The 24,342-nt window shown below is 41.4% G+C and overlaps 1 protein-coding gene across 1 annotated transcript in view; it reads left to right on the top strand.

Annotated features, from left to right (window-relative positions):
• Window positions 1-3,481: 3,481 nt before the first annotated feature.
• Ankfy1 (ankyrin repeat and FYVE domain containing 1) overlaps window positions 3,482-24,342 on the top strand; it is a 64,688-nt gene continuing 43,827 nt past the window's right edge. The window contains exons 1-4 of the mRNA XM_041663993.1: window positions 3,482-3,531; window positions 11,130-11,322; window positions 13,729-13,847; window positions 22,803-22,938. Of these exons, the coding sequence (XP_041519927.1) occupies window positions 3,522-3,531; window positions 11,130-11,322; window positions 13,729-13,847; window positions 22,803-22,938 (458 nt within the window). The 5' untranslated portion in view covers window positions 3,482-3,521. The remainder of the gene's footprint in view (window positions 3,532-11,129; window positions 11,323-13,728; window positions 13,848-22,802; window positions 22,939-24,342) is intronic.

The following is a 24,342-nucleotide window of genomic DNA, read 5'->3' as shown; positions in this document are numbered from 1 at the left end:
AGTGTTTACCATGTAAATATAAGGACCAGAGTTCAGACCTCCATCAAAGCAGTTCTTGTCTAAAATTTCAGTGCCGGGAAGGTGATCAGGAGGTGTCTGCTTGGCTTGTCAGTCCATCCAAATATGTGAGCTCCTGTTTCTGTGAAAGACTATCAAAACGTGAGCAGATTGTGTTGGGGTACACCTTTAATACCAGCATGCTGGAGGCAAAGGTCTCTAGTTTGAGGCTGTCCTAGTCTGTAGTGAGAGTTCTAAGACAACCAGGGATACACCCATAGACCCTCTCAATAAAATAAGGTGAAGAGCAAATGAGTAAGGTCCCTGGAGCTTTGGCCTCTGCAAACATGCAACATGCTACACTTTCACACAAACCCTATAAAAGAAATCCAGCACTTGAATGCTCACACAATAACACTAAAAACTGTTTATTAATCAAGTACCTCCGTGATAGCAGATTTTGTTACATGTTAAAAAGATCAAAGTATCTCAAGAAGAAACTAATTTGAGCCAGATGTGGTGGATACCTCTGATTCTAGCACTTGGGAAGTGAAGGCAGGAGTATCAGGAGCTCTAGGCCAGCCTGGACTACGGTAGCCCTTTTGTCATAAGAAGTGAAAAGAGAAAACAGGCTCAGGTTAATTTACTGAGGTTGCAAAGGAAGACAGAAAACATGCTGCAGAACAGTTATCAGCACTTCGCAACTACTTAAGTAATTTTAGTGTTAGGATCTTGAGACTTTTTAGGCGACTTCATATAGAGGAGTCTGTTTATGCCTGAGGCTGGCTCACCTAGCCATCAGCAGACAGGAGATTTGATCTCTGGCTCTTTTATTGAAATTGACTAATACTGTGTTCTTTACCCACATGTCGCTAACCCAGAGCCACCACTCTAAACATTGACCTGCCTATGCTTTCTTCACTCTCTAGTCTCCTGCTATGCCTGGAACATGTGTTTTTAGTACATAATTGTTCTTAATGTATTTTAGTACCTTCCCCTCTTACTTTTTCTAGGTGTTTATCAGCCAGGGGTTCCCCCTTCTCAGAATTTTAACCCTTGGCCCTACATTTTTTTTTATTTTTTATTGAGAAAAGGAAAAAAAAAAGTTTCCGCCTCCTCCCAGCCTCCCATTTCCCCCCCCTCTCCTCCCACCCTTCTCCCCCTCCCCCCAGTCCTCTCCCCCTCCCTCTCCAGTCCAAAGAGCAGTCAGGGTTCCCTGCCCTGTGGAAAGTCCAAGGTCCTACCCCCTCCGTCCATGTCTAGGAAGGTGAACATCCAAACTGGCTAGGCTCCCACAAAGCCAGAACATGAAGTAGGATCAAAACCCAGTGCCATTGTCCTTGACTTCTCATCAGCCCTCATTGTTTGCCACGTTCAGAGAGTCCGGTTTTATCCCATGCTTTTTCAGTCACAGTCCAGCTGGCCTTGGTGAGCTCCCAATAGATCAGCCCCACTGTCTCAGTGGGTGGGTGCACCCCTCGTGGTCCTGACTCCTTGTTCATCTTCTCCCTCCTTCCGCTCCTCATTGGGACCTTGGGAGCTCAGTCCAGTGCTCCAGTGTGGGTCTCTGTCTCTATCTCCATCCATCACCAGATGAAGGTTCTATGGTGATATGCAAGATATTCGTCAGTATTGCTATAGGATAGGGTCATTTCAGGTTTCCTATCCTCAGCTGCCCAAGAAACTAACTGGGGACATGGCCTTGGGCTCCTGGGAGCCACTCTAGGTTCAAGTCTCTTGCCAACCCTAAGGTTGCTCCCTTAACTAAGAATTGTGCTTCCGTGCTCCCCTATCTAACCTTCCTTTATCCCAATCATCCTGTTTCCCCATTAGAGTACTACGCTGCGGTAAAAAACAATGACTTCTCGAATTTTGCATGCAAATGGATGGAAATAGAAAACACTATACTAAGTGAGGTAACCCAGACCCAAAAAGATGAATATGGGATGTACTCATAATTGGTTTCTAGCCATAAATAGGGGTCACGGAGTCTACAATTGGTGAACCTAAAGAAGCTAAATAAGAAGGTGAACCCAAGGAAAAACATACAGTTATCCTCTTGGCTATGGGAAGTAGACAAAATTGCCGGGGAAAAAATTGGGATCTTGGGGGTGGGGTGGGATGGGGGTAAGGGGAGATGGGGAGAGAAAAGTGAGAAGGGGAGGATGGGGGGAACTTGGCCCTACATTTTTATGATTTAAACTCCAAATTCCATTTCATTTCAAATTCCATTTATTTCAAATTTCATTTCACTACCCACCCCACTAATGCTTTAATTGTGGCAGATCTTCCTAAAATTCTTACCGTCCTCTATGGCACCACTTCCTTAACTGTTGCTACATTATTTTTATTCTCCTGAATTAAAGAAGCCTTTTGGTTGAACGGCAGGCCTCACATGTTGTAATTATACAAGGTAGTTAAGCAAGCCAAGTAAATCTTTAAACCGGGTGTGGTGGTGCTTGCATTTAATCCCGGCTCTGGAGGCGGAGTCCGGCAGATGTTTTATCAGGCCATCCTGGTCTCCTTAGTTTCAGGACAGTCAAGGTTTTGTACAGAAAGAGACCCTGTCTTAATTCTCCTCCCCACCCTACCGGCAAAAAACGAAAACCAAAGATGTTTTGAATAAGCTAATGTTATCTAGGTATATTACATCTCTATTTTGCTATTATTAAATAATATCATTCTCACATTCACCAAAGGTTTTAGCTCCTGGTTTACAGTCTTTTTTGTTTGTTTGTTTGTTTGTTTAATCTTCCAACATTTAATTATCGTTGTTTTTCATTTCTTTCCTGCCTTTGGTGTTTTTAGTTCCTAGTGTTATTTGGCTTGATAACTTTGACCTCAGGGATCTCACAATTTTGCTTGTATAACATTGATTTTTAATAACTACAGAGCCTTGCAGTTTCTGCGACCCCTACTTCAGTAGACAGTGTGTGTGCCTTTTTTTTGTTTGTTTGTTTGTTTTTTGTTTTTCGAGACAGGGTTTCTCTGTGGCTTTGGAGCCTGTCCTGGAAGTATCTCTGGAGACCAGGCTGGTCTTGAACTCACCGAGATCCGCCTGCCTCTGCCTCCCGAGTGCTGGGATTAAAGGCGTGCGCCACCATCGCCTGGCTGTGTGTGCCATTTCTGACGTGAGTTGCAGTTTGGTTTTGGCCATAAAATTCCCAAAGCCCAGAACAAATGCTGTCATTCAAGTTTTCTGACAGCGTCTTACGTGGTTACAGAGTAACTTAAAGATCAGCAGTTTCTGCATCAGAGTAGTTCACGTTCGCTGTGCCCTGACGACCACCTGAAATATGAGAGGTCAGTCAGTGCTTGGCAAATTCTCCAAAATGTTTACTGAGGGGGTGGGGGTAAAATAAAAATAATAACCCTCGGCTCCTGCGGGGTGTAGCTTCTGTTTCATTCACCCCTCATCTGCTCAGGCTCCTCCCTTTGCCGCGCCTTCACCCAGATCTCGCGAGACTGGTTGGCTCCGGTCCGTAAGCACTTCTCGCGAGGCTGCAGGCAGGGCCGGGCCCGACATGGCGGAAGGTAGGGTATTTGTGGAGCGGCGCGGGACGGCATGGAGGTGTGAGGGCACCGTTGGCCGGACACAGAAGCCCCGATAGGGGTTGGTTGGGTGTGATCACACGGGGCACTGGGTGTCTCGCGAGCCTTCCTCTCTAGCGTCTCGAGCCTTACCGGGCCGGGGGTTCCTCTGCGCCGTTCCTATGGCAACGCCCCTCCCGCGGTGTGGCCCCGCGGGACCTGGGTGGACTGAGAATGCTAAGTGGAGTCTAGGTGCTGGGAGGAAGCGCGGCCGCAAGGTTGGGAAAGGCTGTACAGAGGGCTCCTTGTAGTCCCAGCGATGCTGAAAGACGAGGGAAGTGCCCATCTCCTTAGGAAATCGAAACTGCTGTCATGGCAGGTCCTGCATCCGGAAGGGGCGCATCCCTTGCTTGCGGAAGAGCTTGGGACTCTTCCTTGCAGGAGGTCTGGAAGAATCCAGGCTGCAACTGGTCATTGGGCTTCTTGGGCGAACGTTGTAATCTCTGGGCTTTTTTTGCAGCCCAGGCATGCGGGCGCTCCGAGCTTCTCCGAGGTTTGCAATGGGGGCAAGAGGCAGGGTTTGCTTAGTAAGGGAGTTGACCAACGCTACAGTGCTCCTAAAAGATGCACTAAAGCCAGACCTCTGTTCCTTTACCTCCTGGTTCCTTACCCTCTTTTCTAGTGTACACTTTACTTAGTGCAGTTAAAGGCATCTGGTATCTCATGTTCAGCTTCCCTTAATGTAGAATCTCTGCTTGTCAAAACTTTACTGTACAAGTGGGGAAGAAAACCCAGAGAAAGTGAGTTAACTGCCACGGATCATACAGTGATATTGGTCCTGGCCTGTGTGCTTCTCGTGTGTTGGAGAAAAACACTTCTTGTTAGACTTTATTGAGTCGCTGACGGGTGCTTGATTGAGACCTGTCCTATTTTGGTTTGTTTGTTTGCTAAGCTTTGACTGAACGTATCATTTTTTGGTCGTAAATTTGTGTAGCGTGAGCCGGGGCGGTGGTGGCGCACGCCTTTAATCCCAGCACTTGGGAGGCAGAGGCAGGTGGATCTCTGTGAGTTCGAGGCCAGCCTGGTCTAGAAGAGCTAGTTTTAGGACAGGAACCAAAAGCTAGGGAGAAACCCTGTCTCGGAAAAAAAAAATGTCTATAGCGTGACAGTTTGTGTAGGCTTCTCTGATTTGGATTAGGTTTACGAAGTTAATAAAGTAACTTATGAAGTAGGCCTGCCAGGTATGTTATTTGTTGAGGCCAGAGTTATGACTGGTACTGGGTTTAGTTTTCGTTTTTACTTTTTCTTCCATGTTAAAAACCTCGAAGGTGGAACCTCAGGTGAACACTTTCCCAAAGAAGAGGCGGAAGCAAGGGGACTTCTCAAAGACTGGGTGTTGTGATGCATGTTTGTAGTTCATTCAGAACTTGGGAGGTTGGAGGCAGAAGGAAGGATCAGAAATTTTAAGGCCATTCATAACCGACCTGGGGATGCACAAAACCCTGTCCAAAGAAGAAGCCAGATGATCTTCAAACCCCAGAATATTGTACACTGGAGGCAGCCAGTGAATTCTCAGCAGTGAGGTGTGGGAGGAAGTTTCAGGAAAACATTCTGTGAGAATGTGAGTAGTCTAGTACTTTTAGGAAGGGATTTTGAGGACTGGGGAAATATGTCACCAAGTTTTAGGTTGTGGAGGGTATAGCTTTTCATTAATTAGTTTTATCAAGCACTTACTGTGTTTGTGCTCTGGTTTCAGTTGTAGGGAGTTCATATAGGCTGAGGTCAGTACACTGATGGTTTACTTGTGGTTGCCTTGAGGTGATTAGAAACATCTATCCAGTGGACCATACACCTTAACCACAGACAAAACACCCTTCCAGGATTAAATTGGATGGAGGGGTGAAGTGATGGGGAGAGCAGCCTGTCTTCTTAATCACTGGTACATCTCTCCAGCCCTACCTTTTCTGTTAACACCCTCCCCTTCCAACTCCTGTGGTATACTCCAAGTAACCTTGACATCTGAAAGAGATCTGGCCCTAGTTTACATTGAAACTTGTTTCTGGACTCTTGTTGATTGTTCCCCTGTCTACTCACTAACTGTTCTTGTATGTTTCCAACATGCTTCTACCTCAACTTTGTCCCTGCAAAGCCATTTCTCTGCATGACTGAGGAGCTTTTTTTCTTCAGATAGCTTGTCACCGCAGAGGGTTTTTCTGAATGGAAAGCTTGTGAAGCAGGAGCTTTTCTTGTTTTATTCAGTGCTGTCTCTATCCCTAGGCTTGAAGGCCTGGCACTTGTTGATCACCCCTTAAGCTGCTTGGGACCTGAGGGTATAACTCCATGGTTGAGCATGTATTGAGTATGCTCTTCGCATAGATGAAATACTTAGCACCCAAACCATTTGCTTGGATAAATCTGTAGTCTCTTGTCATGTGTGCTGGTTTTGGTTTTGTCAACTTTACACAATTTACTTTAGACATATCTGGGAAGGTGCAGTTTCACTTGAGTAATTCCCTCCATCATACTGACCTGTAGGCAAGTCTTTGTGTATTTTTTTTTTTTTTTGATTGATGGTTTATTTGGGAGGGACCAGATCACTGTGGGTAGTGGCCATCTCTCGGCAGGTATTCTTGGGTTGTATAAAAAGCAGACTGAGCAATTCATGGGGAACAAGCCAGTAAGTAGTGTCCCTGCATAGCTTCTGCTTCAGTTCCTCCTCCAGGTGTTTGCTTTGGCATCTCAACAAACTGTGATGGGGAATGTGGAAGCCAAATTTTTGCTTCCCAAGTTGGTTTTGGTCAAGTTGTTTTATCACAACAATAGAAAGCAAACTAAGGGGTTGGAGAGATGGCTCAACAGTTAAGAGCACTGACTATTCTTCCAGGGGACTTGGGTTCAATTCCTAGCACCTACATGACAGCTCATAACTGTCTGTAACTTTAGTTCCTAGGGATCCAACACCCATGACAAAACACCAATGCATATAAAGTAAAATAAAAATAAATAAATTTTAGAAAAGCAAACTAAGACATTATATAAATTGGTGTTGAATTACATAAATTACATAACTCTGAAAAACATCTTTTTTCTTTTTCTCTTTTTGGTGGTGGAGGGGGGTTTTGAGACAGGGTTTCATTGTAGCTTTGGAACCTGTCCTGGAACTAGCTCTTGTAGACCAGTTCTTATAGAACTCACATCCTGCCTCTGCCTCCTGAGTACTGGGATTACCACCGCCCAGCAAAGCTATACTTCTTAATCCTTATAATCCTTTTAAACAGTTCCACTTCCTGGTGCTAAGCATTCAAATACATGATCTTATGGGACCATCCTTACTAAATCACAACTACTTTTTTCTAGCACATGTAAGTCTAAGCAAATAAAGTGTAATTCTTGAGCTGGAGATTTAGAGTGCTTGCCTTGGGTCCATTCCCAGCACAAATTTTTTTTGAGATTATAATATAATTACAACATTTCTCCCTTCCTCCTTCTAAAGCCCCCCCATATACTCTTCCCTACTCTCTCTTCAAATTCATAATCTATTTTTCATTCTTATTGTGTACATGTATATACATGTACATACACACATGTATATATATATACACATATATATATACACACACACATACATACACACATATATTCCTAAATATAACCTGTTCAGTTTGTATAATGTTACTTGTGTGTATGTTTTCTGGACTGACTGTTTGACACTAGATCATCAATTGATGTTTTCTTCCCTGGAGAAGACCATCTCTCCCAGCTTTCCTCAGTTGCCTATAGTTCTTTGTGTAGGATTGAGACTTGTAGGCTTTTTCCAGTTCACTTGGGTGTATTCATTGATGTTATCCTTGTTCAGCTCACATTTGGGAGTCTGTTCTTGAGGTTTTGTGGGTGTAACTTCTGATAATTACCAGGAGACACAACCTCAGCAAATTTCCTGATCCTCTGGCTCTTCCAATTCTCTCTGCTCCCCTCTTCCACAATGTTCCCCGAGCCTGAGATGCTGGAGTGTTTTATAAATGTATCTCTTGGGACTGGGCTCCACAACTCTGCAATTTTATTGGCTGTGATTTCCTGTAGTGGTCTCTGTTGTAAAGAGAAGTTTCCTTGGAGAGGGGTGAAGACTACACTTATCTATGGGTAAGGAAAAATTCTTAGGAATTATGCCGTTTTAGTAAATTAGTGGTTGTTGATTCTCCTCTGGTAACCATGCTTTCATTAGAACTGGGTTCCAGTACCAGGCATGGTTTACCTTTTATTAAGTGAGTCTGAAATCCAATTAGAGAGCTGTTGGTTAATGCCAACGCATTCATGCCGCTATTAAACCCTTAAGATTATCCTGCCATGTTGCTTGATGATGTGATTCATAGATGTCATCATAGTGGGGAGAAATTATTTTTATTCTTATGTTTTACAGTGTTTTGCCTGCATGTACATATCATGTACGTATCATGTGTATGTCTCGTGCCCGAGGAAGTTGAAAGAGGGCATTGAGTGCCCTGGAACTGTAATTAATAGATACTAGTGAGCAAGAATTGGATCTCGGTTCTCTGTAAGACTAGCCAATGCAGGTTGGAGAGATGGCTCAGTGGTTAAGAGCACTCACTGGCTGTGCTCCCAGAGGACTGAGGTTCAATTCCCAGCACCCAGGCAGCTCACAGCTGTCTATAACTTTAGTTCCAGGGGATATGACTCTCTCACACCAATGTACATGAAATAAAATTAAATAAATTATGGGCTGTAGAAATGGCTCAGCAGTTAAGGGCACTGACTGCTCTTCCAGAGGACCTGAGTTCAATTCCCAGTATCCACATCATAGCTAACAACTGTCTCTAACTTCAAAATCTGATATCACAGAGATATACATGCAGGCAAAATACCAATGCAAATAAAATAAAAATAAGTAATATTATTTAAAAGAAAAAGACCAACCAGTGCTCTTAATGACTGAGTCATTGCTTCAGACCCCATAAAATGAAATTTAAAAAGTAAATAAGTGGTTTGATACATAGTAGGTTATAGACTTTTACTAATTCAGTGAAATTTGGTCAGGAGACTACTTCAGACAATTGAATAACAAGGTGAAGATATTTTACACTGGCCAGCGTAATAACTGCTAGCCACATATGGCCACTTGAGCTTAAAATTAAATGTCTTTAAACACTTAGTTCCTGGGTACATTAGGCACATTCTAAGTGCTCAGCAGCAGTGTGGCTAGTGGCTCCCCGAGATAGTAGATCAGTAGAATATTGCGCCACACAGAAAGTTCTGTTGGAGAACACTGTTCTAGAAAGTGTTTTGTTAGCATAGACTGGTAAAATTGGGAACAAAGAAACTCCACATTTGAAGGACATCTCTACTCATTCAACAGAGGTCCCAGACCATTGATAACTAATTTATCTAGTCCGTTGATGTCTGAGACTCACCCCCTTCTTACCATTTCTCCATATCTCTACTGTGATCTTGTTTTCAAGAAAAGAAGGGGGGAAAGGAAAGAAAGGGTGAGGCATGGTAGCACACCTTTAGTTCTAGCACCCTGGAGGCAGAGGCTAGCCTGGTCTCTATATAGAATCTCACTCAGGCAGAGTGATATGATGAAAACCTACTTCAAGAAAAATTAATTAAATAAATAAAGATCATATCTTAAGGAAGAATACAGGAGCTTATTTACTTATTTATCTTAAAGAATTTCCTTTAGTAACTGAAATTGTAAGGTAGTTTATGAGATGTATTTTGGGGGTTAGGGATAAGCATTCATAGGGTTAAACCCATGATCACATTGTGGCCCTAAATAAAGAGAATATGATGTTTTTAACATCCTTGTTGAAATAGCTTGACAAAAAAGTATCTCTGTAGGCAAAAGAAAAAAAAAAACAGAAAAAGGTTTTGTTTTGTTTTATTGAGACAGGGTTTCTCTGTGTAACCCTGGCTGTCCTGGAACTCATTCAACAGGCTGGTTTCAAATTCAGAGATCCACCTGCCTCTGCCTCTGAAGTGCTGGGTGTGCGCCACCACCACCCACTTTGAAATTTGCTCTTATTGCTTGTGTGGAGTGTAAACTAGATTCTAGTATGATGGATGGGCCTCTAAATTTTTCTTTCTATCCTGCTTCAGTACCTGCCTATTGTATGACATAGAGTCCGTGTATTTCCCATGCTGGTGTCGAGATCTCTGTGCTCAGTATTCTCCCCTTGGAGGAAATTGTACTTTCTTGGCTCTTTAGTCTTGAGTCACTAAGAAGAGCTCTTCAGAGTCAGTGACCTGAGACTAACCCAAAGTGCTTGAAATTTTAAATTCAACTCCGCTGTTTTTTTCTAAACCACGTTCATTGTGAGTTTTTTTTTTGTCAATAGGTGGTGGTGGCGGACACCTTTAATCTCTGCACTCAACTTGATGTCTGAGTTTGAGGCCAGCCTGGTCTACAGAGTGAGATCCAGGAGAGCCAGGGGTACATAAAGAAACCCTGTCTGAAAAAACAACAAACAAACAAAATAAAACAAAAAGTATTATTTTCCTTTAGCCATCAATTTAAAAGAAATATAGCTTGGAGGCTGGAGAGATGGCTCATCAGTCAAGAGCAAAATAAATACATTTTTTTTCAATATTTATAAGAAAAATATTATTGTTGTCATCTTATAAGTGCTTTTCAAGTTTATTTTCCTGGGATTTTTATTTATACCTGAGTCTGGGTGGGCATCCAGTTCTTTTCTCCAGGCATTTATTGAATCTAGAAGAGGTGAAAAAACAGCCACATATATACATACATGTGTGTATATGTATGAAGATCAAAGTATATTAACATTTAAACACATATCTTAAAACTTTTTTTAATTATGAAAGCAGGATATATTTGTTATAAAATAACAATTCAAAAGTGCAAAGAAAAATCCTTAGTAAGACTTGCTATTTGGTAGTATTTAATTTGCCTTTTATTCTCCATGTATGTGGCTATTCATTAAATTGGAATTATAAAGCATTTAGTTTTATATTCTACTTAATTAATTAATTTTATAGTGTGTGTGCGCGTGCATGTTCACATAAATGTTCAAGACCATGCTACATGAGAGGGTGAAGTCAGAGGACAACTCAAGGGAGTTAGTTCCTTCCACCATGTGGGTCCTGGGGATCAAACTCAAGGGAGTTAGTTCCTTCCACCATGTGGGTCCTGGGGATCAAACTCAAGGGAGTTAGTTCCTTCCACCATGTGGGTCCTGGGGGTCAAACTCAAGCTGTCAGGCTCAGCAGCAAAGCACTTTTGTCTGTTGAGGCATCTCTCTGGGCCTCTTCTTTTCAGTTGCATTTTTAATGTTTATTTTGTATGTGTAAATGTATGTGCGTAGGAACATTCATGTCAAAATGTGTGTGATGGAGGTCAGAAAACAATTTACAGGAGTGGGTTTTCTCCTGTCATGTCGGTTCTAGGAGTTGAGCTCAGGTCCTCAGACTTGACAGTAAGTACCTTTATTTGCTGATCCATCTTGCCAGCACACAGTCATTTGTTTCTCTCAGATTATATAGAAATAGTAGACCATATGGCTAGATAGTGGTAAATGAGATTTGCCTTGCAACTGCCATGTAAACATTCTTTGTTTGCCTTGCAGAGGAGGTGGCCAAGTTGGAGAAGCATTTGATGCTTCTTCGGCAAGAGTATGTCAAGCTGCAGAAGAAACTGGCAGAGACAGAGAAAAGATGCACGCTTTTGGCTGCACAGGCAAACAAGGGGAGTAGCAGTGAGTCCTTCATCAGCCGCTTGCTGGCAATAGTGGCAGGTCTCTATGAGCAGGAACAATACAGGTGAGCTCCTGGAACCAGAACTGCACCTTTTGCTTCATCCCTAGCCACTTCACACATTAAGTGTCTTCTCATTCTCTCTTACTTTGCATTCCTCAGGATTGAAGCAGGGACTTTGCATATGCTAGACAAGTGCTGTACTGCTGAGCTCTGTCCTCAGCTCTTTTGTCACCTTGTCCTGAAACAAGGTCTCACTAGATTGGCCAGGCTGCCGTTGCATTTGTGATTTTCCTGTTTGAGTCTCTCAGGTAGACAGGATTAGACCTACCTGTGCTACTAGGCTTGGATTCTCATTCATTTTCTTGCCAAATTTATTTCTCTATAATCAAAATTGTCAGTACTGAATCACATGTGATAGCTCACACTTGTAATCTCAGTACTAAGGAGACTGAGAGGAAGATTATTATGAGTTTGAGGCCAGCCTCTGCTATATAGTGAGGTCCAGTCCAATGTGAATATGTTTGACTGAGTCCTTATCTCATAAAACAAAAATAAGAGCTGGGCTGATGTCAGTAAGGTACATGAGGACCTGAGTGTGATCCAAAGAACCCATGTGAAAAAATTTGGGCCTCATGGCAAGCACTTAAAATTCTAGTACAAGGAGAACAGACTTTGGCAGTTTTGGGACTCACTGTCCATCAAGCCTAACCTAAGTGGTTGTGTTCGAGGCCAGTGAAGACCCAGTAACACGTAGATGGCACCAAAGTTGTCCTCTGGCTTCTATATGCACACTGTCTGCTCAGATCAACACCAAACCAATGAAAAAGATGACTAAGATCCCTTTGTTTCTCAAAATGTCAGTCTTTGTTTGAACCCTGTATGCTACTTGCTAGCCCTTTGATCTTAAACTACGACATTTAGGTTCCTGATCTGTGTAACAAAAGATGATCAGTACTACTCCACTTAGGGTTGAAGTAAAGATTAAGTCATACATGTTAAGACACTTCGAATAGTGGGCACATACCAAGGATTGATTATTAGCAGTAGTATTTATTTCTTTTGTTTGTTTGAGATACAGTTTCACCGTGTAGCCCTGGCTGACTTGGAAGCTGCTGTGTAGACCAAGCTGGCCTTGAACTCAGCAATCTTCCTTCTTCCTGAATATTAGAAAAAAAAGGCATGTGCTACTATTCCTAGCTATTTATTTATTTTTGCGACAAGGTCTTTGGTAGCCCAGGATGTCCTAGAACTTGGTTGTGGTCATGAATAACCTTATATTTTTGATCCTCTTCCAATGCTGCAGTTTTGCTGAGTGCTACATGTTGGCACTTTTCTTTGTTGCCAAGCATGGCCAACCATATGGCTCAGTCCTGTCAGCACAGTGGATCATCATGATGTTTCAGTAATTGTCTGGAAGCCTTTTTTCCTTAAAAATTGACATGGTAGGGGGCTGGAGAGATGGCTCAGCGGTTAAGAGCATTGCCTGTTCTTCCAAAGGTCCTGAGTTCAATTCCCAGCAACCACATGGTGGCTCACAACCATCTGTAATGAGGTCTGGTGCCCTCTTCTGGCCTTCAGGCATACACACAGACAGAATATTGTATACAAAATAAATAAATAAAATAAATAAATCTTTAAAAAAAAATTGACATGGTACACACACCCCCTTTTTTTTTTTTGTTTTTTGTTTGTGTTTTAGAGACAGGATTTCTCTGTAGCTTTGGAGCCTGTCCTTGAACTCCCTCTGTAGTCTAGGCTGGCCTCGAACTCACAGAGATCTGCATGTCTCTGTCTCCTGAGTGCTGGGATTAGAGGCATGTGCCACCACCACCTGGTGCTCTTTGCTTTTTTGAGACAGTGTATTGCCTTGTAGCCCAGATTGATTTCAAACTTGTGATCCCATATGCTGAAGTTATATGAAAGTACCACCCAGCCTCGACCTCTTTTCTTGATGAATGGTTGGATATTAAGTGGCTAATGTTAGGTATCAATGTTTCTGATAGAGACAGGAGTCCAGATATTAGGTTCTGTATTCTTGACTGTTTTGTGGGAACTCATTTGTTCTCTCTGTTTAACATTGCTTGACATTATTATGGAGGAAAGCAATAGCACAGTTGCAGAGCTTTGAGCAGTCCACATTTCTCACTCTGGTGGTTTATTTTGATACATTCTGCATAAAACATCTTATATTTTATGTATGACTATTAATCATCCTACTTAGCTTATAGGTTCACCACAAGAATGCTATTACATGTATTTGAGAGTAGATCATTCCGTGGAATTGAAGTAGAAGTTAAAATATTTCTAGCAACATGTAAGCATGGTTCAGCGTGTGGAAATATCTTTATTTTTTTCTTTTGCAGATTCATGTTGATAATCATTATCCATGTATTTGTCAGGTGGGACTCCTAGCTTACCTAGTTATGATGACATTTTTCTTTTTGTATCTTTGGTTATTTTCCTCATCAGTGATTTGAAGATTAAAGTTGGGGACAGGTACATCAGTGCTCACAAGTTTGTCCTGGCCGCCCGCAGTGATAGCTGGAGTTTGGCCAACTTGTCTTCCACGGAGGAGCTAGACTTGTCAGGTGAGTCTGACTTCACCAAAACACAGAACTAATGCATAAGACCTCTTAGTAGATGTCACCCTAAGTTAGTTTTTTCTTTTTTTTTCTTTTCTTTCTTTCTTTCTTCTTTCTTTTTTTGTTTTGTTTTGTTTTGTTTTTCAAGATAGGGTTTCTTTGTAGATTTGGAGCCTGTTCTGGAACTAGTTCTTGTAGATCAAGCTTCCTCAAACTCACAGAGATCCACCTGCTTCTGCCTCCTGAGTTCTGAGATTAAAGACGTGCGCCACCACCACCTGGCTTTAAATTTTATTTTAATGTATGTGTGTGGATGTTTTGCATACATTTCTATCTTTGCATCATATGCATGAAGTGCCCAAGGAGGTCAGAAGAGGATGTCAGATTCCCTGGAACTGGAATTACAGATAGTGGTGATCCACCTTGTGGGTGCTGGGAGCAAACAGTGCTCTTAACCACTGAGCCATCTCTTTAGCCTCTGCTTGTTCTTTATGATTACATTTAATCCTTGGATAACAAATCATTAATATTTGAGTATCTATTATGTTCTTATATTTAGAAAATATGAGTCTTTTTAAATATTTATTTATTTACTTATTATGTATACAATATTCTGTCTGTGTGTATGTCTGCAGGCCAGAAGAGGGCACCAGACCTCATTACAGATGGTTGTGAGCCACCATATGGTTGCTGGGAATTGAACTCAGAACCTTTGGAAGAGCAGGCAATGCTCTTAACCACTGAGCCATCTCTCCAGCCCCAATACGAGTATCTTTCAATAAGCTTATTCATTTAAAAAATGTTAATGTATGTACTCATATTTTTGAGGTCAGGGAACAAATCTCTGGAGTTCTGGGGATTAATCGCTGGTTGCTAGGTTTGTGTGACAAGTATCTTCATCTGCTGAGTCATCTCTCTAGGCCTGCTTGAAAGATTTACCATGCAAGTGACCCTGGCAGGTTCCACTGCTGGTGGGAACCACAGGCAGGAAACAGTATGCCATGCTGACACTGACTGGGTGTAAAGGGGAGGAAGAGAGAGACAGAGAGCTGCTTCTTCAGAAGAATGGTAGCTGGGGAGAGAGAGAGAGAGAGACAGATTGAGAGACAGAAAGAGAAGAAAGCCAAAACCAGCTTGTCCCCATGGGAAGGGAGAGATTGGGAGTGTGGCAGAACTTGTGTCTTAATGGGACAGACTACTGTCTGAGTTCATCTTGCCAGGTGACAGGGAAGGCCAACATAATCCTAACATTTTCTTCTTTTTCTTACCATAAAAAGGTGGGAAATTAAAGGGGATAGGGGTGGGGTACTGGGTTCTTGAGACTGCTTCCTGCTTATTTGTGGGTGTCGAAATCTTGGGGGACCTGAGAAAGCTGGGATGCTGGCCATATCCTGGGGTAGATGGTTGCTTACTGCTGTCCAGGCTCTGTGGAACTGTCCAGTGTCTCTCTTGAACTTGTTTGAGGTGAATCCTCTAATTCAGCTCCCTGGAACTTTAGGACTAGAGTTCTTTGAGTTTGTGAAAACATAAATTTTAAACACATTAGCATTTTTACTGTTTATAAATATTATTATTTGTTTTGTAGAAACAACAGTATACTCACGTCAGAAATGATTGTGACAGGTGTTTTTGCACAATGAAAAGTATTCTTAGAAGATGACCAAAGAAAATTTAAAATCTTGATCTTGCAGTATGTAGTGGTAGTATTTAGATTAATATTAGCTTATCAGAATTTTATTTATTAATGTTAAGACTGTGAACAGCAGCATTATGAGAGTTATCTGATAACTTGCATTTTTGCACCTTAAACCATTTTCTTATACTCTGAACGTTCTTGTCCTCAGACCTTTATAACTTGTATTTACACATCTTAAGTCACTTTCTTGTACCATGAAACACTTTTAGATTCTCACATCTTGAGCTTTGCATTTTAAAACACCTTTTATTTAAATATAGTAAGTTACTCTGAAATCTGTTTTGGGAAGTTATTCCTTTTAAGCAGACAAACCTCTCAGCCATCAAACTGCATCAAAGTTCTTGAGAAGGATAAATTTTTACCTCAGTTATCGATTTAAAAAATGACAGAGAACTTACTTGATTGACTACCTAGACAACCACTCCCCAGAGCCCTCCATTGTCTTAGAGGGCAGGGGTTTTAGGGCAGGCAGCCTTTGCCCTCTGCTGTTAACATGCGACCTGCCAGGCTTTGGAAGATCTTGTAGTTTAAGATCTGTAGGAAGACCAGCCCACTTTGCCCGGCAACCAGGCAGTCAATTCCAGTTTCTTGTTGTCCATCGTTTGGAGATATTTAGCAGTTCTTCCCAGGGGTTAGCGCTTTCACTGGTAGAGAATTATGGATGGACGTTATTCTGTGCCCATCTGTCTTTTGTCTTTGGAGGAAATGGGGTAGTTCCAGGAGCCAACCTGTGTCTCTGTTACAAAGAGCCTTTTAATAATTAAACATTTAAATGCCATATTCCCCAGATCTCTGAGCATTTGAGGGCTGTCTGTTGAGTATGTATTAAGTTATGACTACAGTATAGGATCTGTCTGAAGAGCTGGGTCCAAGCTGAGAGGTTGTGGAGGAATGTTTTACTCAGTCTTTTAACTTTTAAACCCAGGTTTTAACTTAGCAGAACAAATTTATACTTGTGAAGGACAAAGAAGTAAAGACGTTTTTTACAATAGAATTTTAACATTGCCTATTTTAGGCTTTTTTTTTTTTTTTTTTTTTCTTTTTTGAGACAGGGTTTCTCTGTGATTTTGGAGCCTGTCCTGGAACTAGCTCTTGTATACCAGGCTGGTCTCGAACTCACAGAGATCCGCCTGCCTCTGCCTCCCAAGTGCTGGGATTAAGGGTGTGCGCCACCACCGCCCGGCCCTATTTTAGTTTTTTTTTTTTTTTTAAATTTATTTATTATGTATACAATATTCTGTCTGTATGCCTGAAGGCCAGAAGAGGGCACCAGACCTCTTTACAGATGGTTGTCAGCCACCATGTGGTTGCTGGGAATTGAACTCAGGACCTTTGGAAGAGCAGGCAATGCTCTTAACCACTGAGCCATCTCTCCAGCCCCCTATTTTAGTTTTTGCACGTGGTGCATGTATATGTCCTTGTAGGTGTGTGTGGATATGTGTAGAATTCAGTGGTTCATGCCAGGTAACTTGGTCATTCTTCCTGTTGGTTGACTGGTTGAAGAGAGGAACGTATCTTGTAGCCCTAGCTTTCCTGTAACTCAAGATGTAGACCAGGCTGGCCTTGAACCCAGATACATCTGCCTCTGCCTCTTGAAAGCTAGAACTAAAGGTGTATGGCCACCTTTAATATCTTTTCCTAAAAAATTTTTGCATGTATTTAGTGTGTGTGTGTGTGTCAGAGGTCTGCTCGCAGGGATCAGTTCTCTCTACCATGTAGGTTCTACTTGATTGAACCTACAAGTGTCTTTACTGGCCCACAGTAGTTTTCTGTAACAACAAAGGATGGCTGTGAGTATTTAGAATTTCAGTAGGTCTATGCCTGTGTGAAATGGTGAGTGTTAATTTGTTTTACTATGGTAATTCTACTTCCCCTCCAGCCCATGCCACCTGAACACTCCCAAGCACGAGGCTTATAGGTGTGTGCCACCATACCCTGCTCACTAGAGTAACTTTTTTAGATTTTTTAATTAAAAAAAATGTTTTTTAATGTGCTTTGGCATTTGGTGTGCATGTATGGATCCACTGAAACAAGTAACAGACAATTGTGAGCTACCATGTGGTTGCTGAGAATTAAATCTGGGGCCTCTGGAAGAGCAGCCGATGCTCTTAACCACTGAGCCATCTCTGTAGCCCCAATTTCATTTTAAAAAAATTTTATTTTATTTTATTATTACAATTTTTTTTTTGATTTTTCGAGACAGAGTTTCTCTGTAGCTTTTGGTTTCTGTCCTGGAACTAGCTCTTCTAGACCAGGCTGGCCTCGAACTCACAGAGCTCCGCCTGCCTCTGCCTCCCGAGTGCTAGGATTAAAGGCGTGTGCCACCACCGCCCGGCTTAAAAATTTTTATTTTTTAAATTATGTGTATATGTATGTGTGTATACATACAATTATGCTTAGATTCATATATATGGGTATGTGTGTTTGTATGTATGTACATGATAATGCAGGTGTTTTTGGAGGCATCAGATTTTCCTGGAGCTTGAGTTGTAGGGTTGTGAACGACATGTTGTGACTTCCGGAAACCTAACTTGGTTCCTCTGCAGTAGTAATATGTGCTCTTAGCGCTGCTGCAGCTCTCTAGCCTTATTTATTTTTAGTGTATCTCTGTGTTGGTATGTGCCTGTGTGCGTGGTACCTGAGTAGACAGATCTCCCTGAAGTTAGAATTAACGTGTGGTTGTGAGTACTGAGAACCAAACTCAGGTGGTCTACAAGAGCAGTATATGCTCTTAACTACTGAGCCATCTCCCCATTATATAGTAATTTTTGTGCATGCATCTCTTTATTTGTATGAGGTAACATCTCACTGTGTAAATCAGGCTAACCTGGAACTCAGAGAGGTCTATTTGCTCTAACTTCCAAATGCTAGGATTAAAGGCATGTGCCACCATGTCCAGCTATATGTGTATCTCCTAACAACATTCTATACACCTTAAACATAATTAGTAAATTTCTTTAAAAAGAATTTTAACAGGGCTGGGATGATGACTCAGTGAGTAAGGGTATTTGCCACCAAGCCTGATGACTTGAAGGAAAGAACTCACCTCTTCAAATTGTACTTTAGTCTCTACATATGCATCATGATGTGTATGCTCATTGCACATACACACAAGTAAATTAACATTAAGGAAGGTTTTTAATAGATATATACTGAATTATTTCTATTGTTGTCATATGTATATTTATAGCTTATGGCTAAATGTAGAAGTTTTCAAAAGTTTACCTAAAATCGTATTTTGTTAGTATTTGCTTAACTACTCTTGAAAACAAGGCACGAAACAAAGTTTTTATTGAACTCTATTCTTAGTGACTATTGTAATAAGTGTTACATGGAATCTGTCAGGATATTAAAATAGGATATTGGACTAGGAGTGCTTGCTTAGCATGTGTGAATTCCTGGGTTTGATCTGCATAGCAGGAGAGAGAATGAGGGTGGAGGGTACATTTTCAGAAGTGCTTGACTGTGAAAGCTCTGCTGAGGTGTCTGTTGAGAGGCTCTCCAGTTCAGAAGGTCTGTCTGTCTGTATGTGCTGAAGGCTGAGTGATTAGGATGCATCTCTGCCTCAGAGCTTATGCTCTGGGGGAAGTAATGGACTGTTACCAAATCATTTCAGGCCCGGGCCATGAATATAACAAAGTAGCTGCTTTGTGTGTATGCTGCAGAGGAGATGGGAATTGGGACTTATAGCCAGTTCAGGGTGCCAGGGGTGGCTAACCTTGAACAGTGTTGTTCAGGAAAACAGGTATTCATCCCCTGGATTTAGGAGAAAAGATCTTTCATGTTTCTCTTGTTTGGAGTGAACTGTCTTTATGATAATTTCTAAGGTTTGACTTGAAACCCTCAATTCTCCTTGTAAGCACAGGTAAACACACATAAAAGCAGATGCATGTATCATTCACACCTACAATGGAAATGCCTTTATGGGAGGTCTTTACCAGAAGGCTCCAGTCTATATGAATGCATCCAGTGTTGTAGCTTTTCTCTTTAACAATGTAATCTTCTGAAGTCACATTTCTCTGACTGCCTATAGATTAAAACTAGGATAATTTCCAAGAACTATTTGATTATGAAGTGTCCCTCGCAAAATGTATCTTGACTCCACAGTCACATAGTTTGCAAAGCCTAGAAAAGATAATAAAAACTTGAGAATTACTCAAATTTTTTAGAAAGATGTTAAGAGTAGGCTACCATCTTTTGATACTTAAGTTGTCAAAAATTGGTAATTCTAGCAGTTGTGAGATTTGTGACAGTACACTTTGGTGTACTGTCAGTGACATTTTGGTCAGGGCTACATGAGTCCTTTTATGGCTCAGTGTATATCTGTCTCAGGGAAAATACTGTGCGCACTTAGAAAGAGAATGTACTGCAGTTGCTGGATATAGTGTTTTGCTTATTACAGTTCTGCGGTTTGAACTCAGGGTCTCTCACATGCTAGACAAGCACTCCACCACCACTCCACATACACTTCCGCCCTACTTATTTTTATTATGAAGTAGAATCTTGCTATGTTACCCAGGTTGACGTGGAGCTCATATATATATGTTAGGCTGATCATCTTTTTGTTTGTTTTGTTTCTGTTTCTGTTTATTCCCCCCTTTGTTTTTTGAGACAGGGTTTCTCTGTGTAACAGCCCTAGCTGTCTTGGAAATAGCTCTTGTAGACCACACTGGCCTTGACCTCACAGAGAGATCCACCAGCCTCAGCCTCCAGAGTGCTGGGATTAAAGGCATGCATGCTAAGCAATCAGTACTTAACTGAGTCATATCCTAGCACTAGTTTAGATATTTTAAATGATTTTTATAGTAAACATTTCCTTCAAGTAACTGTATAGTCTTTAACTTTAAAAAATATACAAATAATATGTTTATTAAATAAAAATCAAGGTAAAGATTAGCTAAAAGAAAAAATAATCATGAATAAATTGTTGAGTTGATATTTTAGTCTATGTCCTTTTTTGATGGATAGATTATGGATAGACAGCTGTATGATTGGATGTATATGCATATACACAATGGTATATTTATACTCTCATATATAGAGCAAAAATGAGATACAAAATGAATTCTTAGTTCTTTAAACCTCTGTTGGGGAATATTATTTTAAGGTGTGTTACTTTTGTTTATGCTGCATTTGTTTAACTCTGTGAAACTGTGATTCTTTTCTTTTTAATGATAGTTTTGTTTTATGTGCATTGGTATTTTGCCTTCATGTATGTCTGTGTGTGAGTGTCAGATCTGGGAATTACAGACCGTTGTGAACTGCCCTGTGGGTGCTTGAAATTGAACCCAGGTTCAGCTAGAAGAGCAGTTAGTGCTTTTAGCCACTGAGCCATCTCTCCAGCCCCAAAGCTGTGTTTCTTTGCCTGCCTAAAATACCTGATGGTGCTAATAAGGAGCTGAATGGTGGGGCTGGGGCAGAGAGTATGAAGCAAAGGAGAAATCTGGAAGAAAAAAAAAGGACCAAGATAGAACAAGGAGAGGAGGATGTCAAGGGCCAGCCACCAAGCCGCCCAGCCAGCCACAGAGTAAAAGTAAGATATACAGAAGAAAAGGAAAAAGATAGATGGGAAAATGAAGAAAAACTTGACAAGAAACAAGCCAAACTAAGACCGGGCATTCATAACTAAGAAACAAGCCAAACTAAGACCGGGCATTCATAACTAAGAAAAAGCCTCCATGTGTCATTTTTTTGACGGGGGAGGGGGGAGTTGAGTGGTAGCCCCCCCCAAAAGCCAGAAGAGTAAAATATGTTGTCATGAATGTATCTGTGTAGTCTTAATTGCTGCAGATTTGCCATTGCATATATACTATGTTTTTATTTACTTTCTATTGGATTCCTAAGATTTTGTAAGGAAGATGGTGGCTTGTACCTGTGATCCCGTAATCGGGAGGGTGGAGCAAGATGTTGCTGTTCGTTCCACATCAGCCTGGGCTGCAGAGTGAGAGATCTTGTTTCAAAGTAAACAGTTTTCTCTCAGTTCTTTACTTGTTTGTCTGTTTGTTTCGAGACAGGGTTTCTCTGTAGCTTTGGAGCCTGTCCTGGAACTTCCTCTGTAGACCAGGCTGGCCTTGAACTCACAGAGATCCACCTGCCTCCACCTCTCAAGTACTGATATTAAAGGCAAGCACCTGGCTTCAGTTTTTCATTATTATTCTCTGTATTTACCCTATTGTTTGTTTAGAATAACAACCTATGTGAGTAATTCTTGTGTAAAAGTTTATTCAGTCTTTAAAAATCTTGGCTAGAGACTGGAGAGATAGTTCAGTGGTATCCTGGCGGCTCTTCCAGAGAGTCTGACTTTTATTCCAAGTACTCATACGGTGGGATACAGCCATCTGTAACTCTAGTTCTGGGGGTTCAGCACCCTTTTTGGTCTCCATGGGTACCAAGAATGCAATTAGTGCATAGCCATACTTGCAGGCAAAACACCCATACACATAAAATAAAGCCTTCTAATTCCCAGCACCACAAATAAATGACTAAAAATAAATAAATAAAACCGTGGCTAGTCTGTATTAGGAATTCTGTTGAGTGTGTAGTTAATGCCTTTAATGAGGCAGAGGCAGGCAGATCTCTGTGAGGACAAGGTCAACCTCCTCTACATAGAGAGTTCCAGGACAGATAGGCCTATGTAGAGAGACCCTGTCTCAAAGTGGGGGGAAAAGAAATGAAAAATATTCTGAAATTGTCTTATGTTTCAAATGAATTTGACCCTATGGTTTACTCATACAAAAACTTTAACATTTTTCTGAAATTGGATGCTGCCTAGACAACTGTCACCATTTTTAATGGCTGTATTGTTAAGAGGTATTCCCCAGAGAAGACCACTGGACACAGGTGTAAGCAAATAGAAAGTTTTTATTAGCTGGTCTGTAACTACATTGGGTGTTTGGGACCCAAGCGCAGTTCCAAGCATTTCTCGAGGTGGGATTTTAAACACACACAAAAAAAACCTTGTCTTGGGATGATATACCTCAGTTAGTCAGAAGTGGAGTTACAGAAGCTGGAAGCAAGGTTAATAAATTTAGGGACTTTCCTAAAACTATAGGTCTTTGTTCTCTTTTGGCAGGTGTTGGTTGCCTATGTGCTTGGTTCCAGGCCTGAATGATAGTTCCATCATGGTGTCAGTTGTGCTAAGGTTTGGGGCCTATTACAGTATATTTCCTTGAGTTAGGCATACCATTATTTACTTCCCTTACCACAGATTTTAGGGTTACTTCTAGAAGACCTAAGTGTGTCATCTACTTTCTTTTTCTAACTAGATGCGAATCCTGAGGTGGCGATGACCATGCTTCGCTGGATCTATACCGATGAGTTAGAGTTCAGAGAGGATGATGTGTTCCTGACTGAGTTGATGAAACTGGCCAATCGCTTTCAGCTCCAGCTCCTTAGGGAGAGGCAAGTCACAATAGATGTGCCCTGCAAGGTGGTGGCTAAACTTAATTGTGCCAAGCTGTGTGAAAGCAGCTTCTGATACGTGAAGAATTGCCAGGGTTCTGTAAAGGTGATGTGGGAGAGACTGATTTCTCCCTTGCTTTGTGTTACTGGTAAGCTAAATTTTGCCAGTGCTAGTTGTTCTTTCTGCTGGCTTGTTAGCTGAGGCTATGTGACTGTGTAAACTGACAGCTGCATATGGAAGAATAGATTCCAGGTTCCACATTCTTGACTTTGCCTCTCATTCTGTTTTCCTCAACATTTCATTCTGCCTTTGGATAGACATAGCAGATGAAGTTCGTGGTTATATACTCCTTTTTGGAAGCACTTTAGTGCTTACCTTAATCCAAAGAGTATATGGCTCAGTAGGTTTTGTAGCTAGTATTGATAAGAGCTTACTTCATTGAAGTTAACTGCTTTTTAGGTCCCAAGGAGCTGTCACAGTATGTTTTTAAAGTGCATTTTCTCTGTTCCTTTCCCAAGTTGGTATTATAGAATAACAGGGGACAAAATGCTCATTCAACAGTGTCAGGCAGAAATCTTTGTGCACCTGTTGTATCTCTGCCTGTTGGTGGCCAGCTTGATTAATGTCCTTTTTTTTTAAATTTAAACATATTTATGTATATATTGTCTTGTCTGCATGCATGCCTGCACACCAGAAAAGGGCATCAGATCTCATTATAGATAGTTGTAAGCTGCCATGTGGTTGCTGGAATTTGAACTTGAGACCTCTGGAAGAGCAGTTAGTGCACTTAGCTTCTGAGTTAATTTTTCAGCCCAATGTAGTCTTTTTATAGTACTTCATAATTTTGTTTTGTTTAGTTTTGTTTGGGGGTCTTCTCATTACCCCTTTGCCCCGCTTCTCCCCCTTTCTCAGGTTTGTCTGTAACCCTGGCTCTGGTTGTTGACGAAAGTTTTTGTCCTGCCTGGTCCAACAGCCATTCAGTCCCAAATAAACACAAAGGAGTTTGTATTAATTATAATCTGGTTGGCCTATTGCTCAGGCTTATTACTAACTAGCTTTAAAAACTTGAGTTAACCCATAATTCTTATCAATGTTTAACCACATGGCTTGGTACCTTTTCTCAGTAAGGCATTCGCATCTTGTTTTCTCTATGTCTGGCTAGCTACTGCTAACTTCGCCCTTCCTTTTCCCAGAATTCTGCTAGTCTGGTTGCGCTGCCTTTACTTCCTGCCTGGGTACTGGCCATTCAGTGTTTTATTAAACCAACACAAGTGATAAATCTTTACAGTGTACAAATCATTATCCCACAGCACCTGTCTGTTCTGGAACTCACTCTGTACACCAGGTCAGCCTCTAATTCACAGAGATCACCTGCTTCTACCTCCTTAGTGCTGGTATTAAAT

The sequence above is a fragment of the Microtus oregoni genome, unplaced genomic scaffold (assembly GCF_018167655.1).
Source record: "Microtus oregoni isolate MIOR12 unplaced genomic scaffold, Mior012 000015F_ref0000493, whole genome shotgun sequence".
Taxonomy (NCBI): domain Eukaryota; kingdom Metazoa; phylum Chordata; class Mammalia; order Rodentia; family Cricetidae; genus Microtus; species Microtus oregoni.
Note: the sequence above shows the minus strand (reverse complement) of the source record. Positions and strands in the feature narration are given on the sequence as shown.